This window comes from Gymnoscopelus microlampas (assembly GCF_963454915.1).
Source record: "Gymnoscopelus microlampas genome assembly, chromosome: 22".
NCBI classification, from domain to species: Eukaryota; Metazoa; Chordata; class Actinopteri; order Myctophiformes; family Myctophidae; genus Gymnoscopelus; species Gymnoscopelus microlampas.
The window spans coordinates 9,428,196-9,438,592 of NC_139959.1; the positions used below are offsets into that span (position 1 = coordinate 9,428,196).

At 38.8% G+C, this 10,397-nt stretch overlaps 1 protein-coding gene across 1 annotated transcript; it reads right to left on the minus strand.

Moving 5' to 3' along the window:
• Positions 1-5,144: 5,144 nt before the first annotated feature.
• Positions 5,145-8,653, minus strand: LOC311039020 (heat shock 70 kDa protein 12A-like; the record flags this gene model as incomplete). Its single annotated transcript, XM_084048662.1, has 4 exons — positions 5,145-6,237; positions 6,508-6,679; positions 8,048-8,275; positions 8,384-8,653. 4 exons carry the CDS (start codon positions 8,651-8,653, stop codon positions 5,207-5,209), a joined length of 1,701 nt encoding a protein of 566 aa, XP_083904788.1. The 3' UTR covers positions 5,145-5,206.
• Positions 8,654-10,397: the final 1,744 nt, after the last annotated feature.

The following is a 10,397-nucleotide window of genomic DNA, read 5'->3' on the forward strand; positions in this document are numbered from 1 at the left end:
TTACTGTGTGTGGTAGTTTAGGACCTTTATGATGTGCCTGTAACAGTGAAATGAATGGAGCCATTTCAAAATGTATGCAATTATGATGAGGATTTGAATAACTTGCATGATGATGATGATGATGAGTATTAATTTACTGCCTACCTCTAAGTTGTGATGGAAGGGGGTTGAGTGGGGTGCATTGATGCAGGTTATGTTCACCACTTATATACTTAGTTGTACGATGATGTCACGCAAAATTGGCTAAATGGCTGACCTGCCAGGTTGTGAGCTTGTAGATCTGCTATTTTACCATTGCGAAACATTTAAGACACTTTGCCCATGAGTGAAAGGGGTTTAAAGTGGGAGGGAAAGGACACATCAGTGTTCCAAAAGATGAGCTTGTAGATCTGCTAATTTTCATTTTAAAACTTTGCCCAGGATATAGGTGGTCGAAGTAGTTTACAAATTCGTACAGTTTTGGACTACTGGCCTAACTATTGCTCTCTTAAAGGTGAGGCTAGTGGGAGTTCAAGTGGTTTAAAAATTCGTACAGTTTTGAACTATTGACACTGACCGATAGTGGTTTATAGATTTGCACGGTTTTGAACTACTGGCCTAACTATTGCTCTCTTAAAGGTGAGGCTAGTGGGAGTTTGAAGGGTTCGAGAATTCGTGCAGTTTTGATCCACTATCGGCCTTTAATGAAGGCCTATAGGTATTGAAAGGGGTTTAAAGTGGGGGAAAACAGGCAACTACATACCAAATTATTTTGTTTTCTGGGTAAACAATTTGGATTGGGGAATTTATGTTAAACATGTGTGGTGTGCATAAATTCATGTTATGTGTGAAGTACGTAACTTTTTAAGTTTGACATGTGGGCTGTTCCGAGTATGGGATCGGAGTGGTTTGCAGACCAATGTAAGATGTACCTAGTTAGGCATGTGTGAAGTACATGGCTTACTATGCCAGGCGGTGCCTCACTCACTAAGGGGCGACCTTCCAGTGTGTTCTCTAAGCCATAAACCAGAGGTAAATGGATTGTAGCCATTTCCTGCTGCCAGTGGGGGAGGATTATCATATGGGTGGGCCGTGAATGTGAGAGGTTATTGCGGCCTCTGGGTCGGCCGACCCAGAGGCCGGGTGGGAGGTGTTAGGTTTTCCATGCCTTCAGCGCCTGTGATATTATTATTATTATAATTATGTGTGTATTTACTGTGTGGTAGGCCGACATATAAAGGCATAGGTAAAATACATACATATATGAAGGTTAATACTGCCTGTTTGGAGTCATTAACTGAGGCAGCTCTATAATGTCTGATAAGTTGGGTCCTTTCTCAGAGTGTGTGGGTCGTAAATTCCGTACCATTCCCTTATCTCGAAGAGGAGAGAGAGAGAGGCTCAAATGACATGCTTGATGCCTATGTTAGGGGGAAGGAGAAAGACACTTGCGAGGTGCTCATCGTATTTGCCCAGTGAGTAAAGGCACATATTGGGGGTCCTTGCTTAGATTTTCTGAGGGTCATAAAAATTCCAGTCTTATCAGGAAAGAGAGAGAGAACCAGGCCACCTTGGGGGGTGGGCATGATCTCTGGTGGGAGGCAACATCCTTTGTGTGGGTCTGTGTGGCAGAGTCACTGAGAACTCAGTTTCTTGGAGTCCCTCAACAGACCAGTAGTAAGTAGAAAAGCTCTTGATACACAAAGATTAATGGTCATATATGCTGATATGTTTATTGTTTGTGTGAAGATTCATGTCGGTAATATTGTATTATTGTTTCTGTGTTTCAATCTTTCTGTAGGTTTAAAACCTGTTTGACCTGTCTGTCTGTCTGTCTGACCGGACAGCCTGACCTGGCTAGACTTTGTTAGTAGAATGTGAGCCTACTGGCAAGGTTGGAGTTGACTAAGATAGTAGTTGACTGGCCGCTTAGTAGAATGATTGTCTGCTAGGTGTGTTAATGTATGTTTGTATTTGTGTTAGTAAATAAAAACCATAAAAGACACAGGTTTGGGTAGGTCTGAGTATTATCTACTTTACACCGATTCAGGGACTCCGGCCTTTTGCGAGGGCCGTTAGCCGACCAGTCGCACAAAGTAGTGTGCGTCGGGTTGAAATTCGTACAAGTATTGTATGTTCACATAAACAGAATTCTAACATACTGTATACAATGGAGTTTACTTTGGATCAACTCCCAATGGGTGTGGATTGATCAAATTATTTAACTGAGCAAATCTTCAACCTTGGGTATCATGTGAGACCAGGGCACTTAGGCCCGGAAACAGGATACCAGACTACGCCACTCTGGGAGTTTCACCCAGAGAATATTCTATAATGCACAATACACCTTGAATACTAGACCACAGGTTATTATAATAAGGAGGAGCAGAGACGTGTGTTTCCAGTTGAAAAGAGTACATTCGTTTTATTTATAATTAAGAGCAAAATAAGCAACGATCAATAATACGTCAAACTGGAAGGGGTCAAGTTCATGAACTGTAAGTTATATTTATTATCAATTACAAAGACTAAGTAAAAGGTAATTCACCATTTCAATCAAACAGTATCAAAAGGGATAAAAATGGGGCAATAGCCTAGAGTACCAGTAACCCGGGGGCATAGGTGTCCTTACACACAAGAGGGAGGCAGGGAGTGAGGGAGTGAGGAGAGAGGGGTTTCACCGCCACCAAAAGCGCATAAACGGCACACGCACTAAAAGACAAGAGAAAACATGTTAAAAACAACACAACACTGAAATCTTAAAAGACTAAATCAGCATGCAGCCAAAACAGTAAATCATGCACTAAAACTAACACAAACTCCAATACAGCCTATCACCAGTGACCACCCACCTGTCGGGACTACAACTATAGCCCCCTAGTACTGGCACGGCCGGAGCCAAAGATACCTCAGGTTATACTATTATATATATATATCTATTATAGAGCAGCTGGTTTGCACAAACACAATAAATCAAATAACCAAATCAAATAACCAAAATAAACCTAAATCAAATAACCAAAATAAACCTAAATCAAATAACCAAAATAAACCTAAATCAAATAACCAAAATAATAAGGACAAAAACAGCAGCGGCAAACGGAGCTTCACCTAACAAAACAAACATGACATAATTAATAACCTGATCAATCACATAAAACAAGCTACAATGTGCGCAGCGCGACTGCCTTACCTCTATAAACAGTTAGAGCAGCACAGACTGGACAAACAGACAGACAGCACACCACGCACACCTCTCGCTCACAAAGAGAACAGGTCGGGATGGGGGGAGCAGTGAGCACCTGCAGGATAGAACAGCATTAAGTTTTGCTAGGCTCACACATCAATATGCAGTTAACACATATAGTTACATTCGGTACCTTAAACGAGACGCTGAACCGCGACGCTCCCGCACACAACCCACGACCAGGCAGACGGACAAACGCCAACTAACTAGCGGCTGCGTAGAGCTGCCTATTAATCAGCCTGGTGATTATGGGGGCGTTGCTTTGCGTTGCTAGGGGCAACCAGAGAAGCCAACCCACTACAATCATGAATGATATGATAATAACAGTTCTTAAACTTATCTTAAATGGCCTCATAAGGAATATTTGAGATCGACATTGAAATGTCAAATGAAGCTCTGTTTGTGATTAAAGTGCATTATTCTGCACTGCCTAATGCATGTTTTTAAACAATATGACCCCATGAGGAGGCCTTAAATGTTACTATGAAGAACAAGAATACACAGCATTTTACCTTCCTGGGGTATCTGAAATAAACGCCCTTAATTGGGTTTGTACCCTGCCTTCTGTGTCTTGGCCTTGATCAGTATCCCAAAACTCGTACATAGGATTAACTTTGACCTTGAAACCTTAAACCATGAATGTTTTGCGCCTTAGAACCTGTGTTAGACAGTGGCCCATCACAGATGGTTAACAGTCTCTAGAGTCACTCTATTGAATAATATGATCAAGCTTGACTTCACTGTATTGTAAACATGATTAATTAGAAAGTTGAGTCACATCTTAAAAGTGTCCTACGAGCTGTGTAGGCCCAGTAGTCCCAAATGATACTGTTTACAGACATGCACAATGCTGCCACCAAAAATGACTATGAGAATTCAAATGAAGGTCCAGAGCTGAAAAGGTTTGGGAACGCCTGAATTTTGTGCTACAGACATATTATCAGAGTCTGCTGTGCTCGTACTCTATTCTTTGTCATACTAGAATATTACCACAGTTGTAGGATGAGTAAATCTTGATAATGCCAACTCAAAGTTTCAATTTCAAGAACATATTGCTCCAAAATATTGTCGTCATACTGTTACACACAACAGTTACATTACCATACTTAAGATTTTCAGTTGTTTTCATATTAATGTTGCCTGAAGTTCACTCACATATAAACAGTGACTCATTTGCACAGCACATCACATTTATTTCTTTGTGTCATTTACAGTAGGATACAAGTCAAATGAAGTACAAAGAAGAATAAACATTCAATCCAAACCAAGAAAAAGAAATAATGCATTTTGGGGATTTCAGAGGATGCAGACTTACATCATTTGGTCATTTATATACACAACATAGTAATAACAAAATACATTTGAATAAAACAATAACTTAATTATGCAAATGTGAACAACATTTGTGTCAAAGAATACAAATTAACATGACTGAATACAATTCCTCATAAACCAAATGCAACCCAGAGGTTCTATATGGGTCGGGACCCCAAGTGGGGTCACAGGGAGGAGAGGGTGGGTGGCACATTGACAAAACATTTTTAGACATCCTTATCCTTTACATTAAGTCTGTTGTTGTTTTTTTTTTTTTTTTTTTAATAATCTGTGATGCATTTTCTTTGTTTTTATACATTTTGTATTAAGGTTCTGATATAGGCTATATATACTCTATGCTTTGCATTTACTATTATTTAATTTTTAATATTCCTAATCAAGGCGACCAATGCATGCTTTGTTTTTAAATATACTATACTATAATTTGTTGCACTATAAATAAAATGGGGTCCTGGACTGGTATACAAACGTTTGAGAACCCCTGCTTTAAAGTATCAGATTAAAGTTACAATAGCCAAAATCACCATGTTCCCTTATACAGTGGTTCATATTTCTGGCCAACCTGTTACAGTACATCTCTTAACTATTACATAACTTGGGCCTTAAAGTTATTACAATGTATATAGTTAGTCTTATTGTAGGATCCTACTTGCTCAAAAAGTCAATTTTGACTGAGTTTGTTGACTTGGAATCCACATCAGTGGCTGTGGCTGTTATTTCTGTGAAGCCAAATTTCATTTGCAACTGGATTTGACGATCCAGCCCACGGCTAGTATCTGGCGACTCAACGTCAAACGAGTTCAGTTTTTCTATTCCCCAGTCATCTACATATTGAGGATTTTCCCTTTCTGTGCGATAAAAACCAAAATGAATTGCTGTCTGGTTTCTATCTGCTGGTTTGAAGATGTGGTCTCTGGTTTCATCCCAACCCACATCTTCATCTATTTTCACCAGTGTTGAGAAACAATCATCACACCAGACACCGCTGTCATTTGTGTACATCTTATCAGCCTTATGCTTCGAAGCATCAAACTTCTTAAAGACCTTAATACCATAAGTAAAGGCACTTTTTCGTGATACCACTACCGCAGGGTTTCCTCCAAACATGACAGCTCCCTGCAAAATTGCCTGCTGGGGAAACGCAGGGCACAGTACTGAGCACTGAGCACCAAACTGCTTGGTAATGTGTTTGCGCAGAACCGTACTTTCTGCATAGCCCCCCACTAACACAAGGTGATCAATTTCAACCTTTTGAAAGACTCCTTTGAGACTTTTAGTGATGCCTCTCAGACTTTCATCAAAGAAAGATCTCATCTTTTCTCTTGAGATTGTGATCTCCCCCTCGTCCCAGGATACACCTTGCACATTCTCGAAGTATTTCTCTATTGGTTGCTGAGCTAACTTTTCTAAGTTAGGAGGGCAGGTCATGTATACATCCTCATCATCATCATCATCATCAGTCTTAAGTATACGGAATGTATTCATCAGTTTTTGAACATCAATGGGAAACTTTCTTTCAAACTCATTCCAGAGTTCACAAGAGAATATTGCCTGGAGGAAACATTTGAACATTTTGTTAACCTGCTCCCCTCCCATATCATTACCAGAGGCCTTATGCAGCTCTTTCAGGACTCCGCTATCCAATACTTCATGTACCGTGATGTCAACGGTGCCACCTGAAAGACAACAATGTTAGGCTTTAAAATATGAACGTTTTTAATACATATAAAAACGTGGACAACAGAAGAAGAATGTAGCGAAGTTGCATACATTTACTGTAAAGATAAGGATTTTGCAGTATATTGAAAGTAAAACTAATGTATGTACAGCTGAGTATTACTTTGACTTATACATACTGTACACATACTACTGTATACACACACACACACACACACACACACACACACTCACACTTAAGTCTGCAAAAATATCACAGTACAACATACCTCCACAATCAGCAACAACGTATTTTGTTCCAGGATTTTGATGTAGGGTGGCATTTGTTGTGTTCGTCTCAATATAACCCGTTGTGGGCAGTTGCATACACCAAATTGAGGCTGCCTCTGGCTCCAATGCGATGACCAACTTATCCGGTTTACTTTCTCTCACAATGCCAGCCTGAAAAGAAAGAAAGAAAGAATGACAATCCAAAAAAAAACACAGACACATTTACATGTGTAGAAAATATCATGTAGATATTTTCTTTTTTGTTATAACTTTTTTTTATAGGAGACAAAAAATAGGATACAGGTACAAGCATTAATTGTTTTTTTTAAATACAAAAACAAATAGATCTCTATTATTAAATTAGACCTGCTGGTGGCGCTATAACAGGCCAATGTGAAAAGGGTGGCATTTCTTCCGGCCTAGTGAGAATGTGTGCAAAATTTCACAGAAATCGCACACTGTGTTCATGATTAGAAGCATTTTGTTCAAAACGGACCTATCCTGCAAACTTTGAAAGATAATGTTAGCCAATTAGGATGGAATTTGAAGTATCGGACACATCCGTCTTAATCACATGACTATAGAGATACTGTGTACTGATTTGCATGACGTTTGTAGGAAGTAATATTAAAACATTTGTTTTGCAAAAATTGGCCTGCTGCTGGCGCTATAACAAGCCAATCTAAAAAATGTGGGGTTTCGCAGCAACCGGACCAACAGTGTGGGAGATTAGCTGCTCACAGACAGACAGACACACGGACGGACACACGGACGGACACACGGACACACGGACACACAGACGGACGGACAGGGTGCAAAACATAGTCTCAACCATGGCTTTCGGCCTGGCGGAGACAACTATGACAATACTACCACAATAATCACAATATAATAATTCAAATTAACTTAATCAAAGCCATAGTTAACCAAAAAACGAGTACAATTTATCAAATAAAAAATAAACTAAACAAAACATTGAATTAACCCCTCCCAACCCACCCTCTCATAGACGGAAAAACGTCAAGCAACAAATCCTGTAATGATCAAAAAGATGAGCATTTTATATATAACAGATACTATTAATAATCATACAGTACAGGTCCTAACTTGATGTAAAATGTGATTCCAACTGTCTATTGTTTGCTGATTAGCACCATTTAATCATGCTGTAAAAAAGTTCCATTAAAACAACAAAAAGTAATAACTGCTTCCTTTTCGTCTTTGGGATGGACTTAAAGTTAATGAATCATCGTCATTAAGAATCATCAATTTTGGACAATAGGGGATATGTGTTTGTAAAACTTTGCATAGATAATTGGTAACCTGTGTCCAAAAGGATTTAACTGTAGGACATTCCTTCCCACATCATATGCATAAAAGTACCAGTTACATTTAATGAACAAAGACAATTTGGGGATAAAGCAAAGTTTCAATTTCTAACATTTCTGGGGAGTTAGGTATGTTTTATGAACAAATAAATCAGCTGATGATTTGGGTTTCGAGATGCCATAATGATGTTTACTGTAGACATGAAATTACCTCAGTTGCTGCTTTTCTCATGAACTGTTTTGAGGAAGCATCCCAAATAGCAGGAACAGTCAGAACCCAGGTGAAGTCAAACGCAGTTGGACTGGTTCCTCTTGTGTTTTTAGCAATGTGTGTCAGTGCATGTTCCTTCAGGTAGCGTAGACTTTCTGTGAAGACTTTCAGGGCTGTCATTTGTTTCCCATTTGCGGCTGTAATCATTAACTTCTCATTGATTCTGGTCTGTTGAAAATAAAAAAATCATATTGGTTATGAACGAAACAGATGTTAAATGTATATATAATTAATTATATATAATTTTTGGAACACATTTCTATCCTAATCACTTACTTTTCCGTAGAGTTCCATCTTGAAGTTTTCAAAGAGAAGTGTTTTCTTTGCAAATGCATTTCCTTTTGTAGTGTACTGGCTTTTAGCGTCATAACCAAAATTGAGGAATTCCTCATTTTCATCAAATAGAACACATGTAGGCGTCTTTACGGTGTCCAGCGCCTGCTTTATTCCCCAGTGTGGAAGTTTGGGATCTTTGCCGCTGAGAGTATAGGCGTACCCACTGTAAGCAGTACCGAAGTCTATTGCTATTATAAATGTATCACCCATATTAGAAACCAGAATAAAGCTAGTCCAAGCCAACACAACTGAAATGAACACACCAAATACTGTATCCCAGTTTTTATAGCATGAGCATCCTGTAGTATGTCACTAAGCCTCACCCTTTTGTTGCAAGCGGTACAGTTCATTGGTGCAGGTGATGGAGGTATAGGCTACTGCCTGATAAAAAATCTTTAAAAGGCATGTTGGTCGCAAAGAAGAATATGAATAAGCATAAGAACTATGGTAATATTTAATCCTTTTATCTAACCTATTTAGGGCACGGTCACACACGCACTTTTACTTTACCTATGGGACGGAATCACATCTTTCACTCGAATCCACGCATTTGCATTGACAAAGCATTGGCAAATTCCGTCCCATAGGTAAAATAAAAGTGCGGTGTGACCGTGCCATAAATGGGTTAAACGCTTGTTTCAACCCGTCGCTTAGATTTTCTTTCTAAGCAGGGAAGAATACCTTTACTTTTTGGATACGATGTGCGGAGATACATTAAAGCAAGGCCACGTTTTAAAAGTGTCCCACTCCCATCAACTATTAATGTTATTAGTCAGAAATCCCGGCCGTCAGTGAAAGTTATAATCAGGGTTTCTACACAATTTCCATTTCAAAATTCCATACTTTTCCAGATTCAAATTTCTTGGATTTTCTATTGATTCTTCAGACCATATTTGACATATACAAGTATAACTATCTACATGTAGATGCTCATTATGTAACAAAATAGTTTTAAAATCCAACTGTACTGTATGTTACATTAGTACCATGTATAGCCTACTATTATGTTGCCAAATAATTGCAAGACTCCTGTAGGTACAATAGAATCCTACAATTCAATTAAGCACTGCTTTATAAATTAGAACTAAGATGTATTTTTGCCGCCACGTTGGAAGTGGTTAACATTAAACCCAGGCAATGATAAAACATCAATGTTATTGAGATTTTGTCATTTAAATTTTAACTAATTGTATACCTTCAACCCCTGCAGTAACAGAAGGGATGTTCAAGTACAATTCACCAGTGAACTAGAAGTCTATTGACTTTGCTCTATTGGTTGTTAGATTAGGTAAATTATGACTGTACAGTACACGCACACGCACACGCACACACACACACACACACACACACACACACACACACACACACACACACACACACACACACACACACGTCCTCACTTGTTTATCCTGTAACCTGTATACGTTCTCTCCCCTGACTGGATAAAATTGGTATCCCAACTTGAAAATGTATTGTTGGTTTATTAAAAAGGTGGAGAGACTGGGAGACCCCTACTACTGAAATAAACACTTTATGCTGGCAATGATTACTGGAATATATAGCTATTTAGCACTGATTAAAAACTTAAAACTTAAATGGATAAATAGATAAACAAACAAACAAACCAAAAAACAAACAAACAAACAAACAAACACTGTGTGTGAATTGTTAGTCTGTCCAGTGCCCCAGTGAGGTGATTTTAACTACTGAGCGACCAACAAATTAAATCCTAATTATTTTGGATAATAATAGTTGAGTCTCATCAGTACAGACAGTGCTTCAACCTCAAAAGGGCCACTTAGCTGCAAAGGTGAGTGGGTGCGTATTATACATCATATGGCTAATATAGAGATTGCTGGCTTCTCAAAAGACAGTGTTACTTGAGGACAGAAAGAGATCAAGTTCTACCAGCTAAACCATTTGGTTTGGCAAGGTACGGTAGTGCATTCCATTA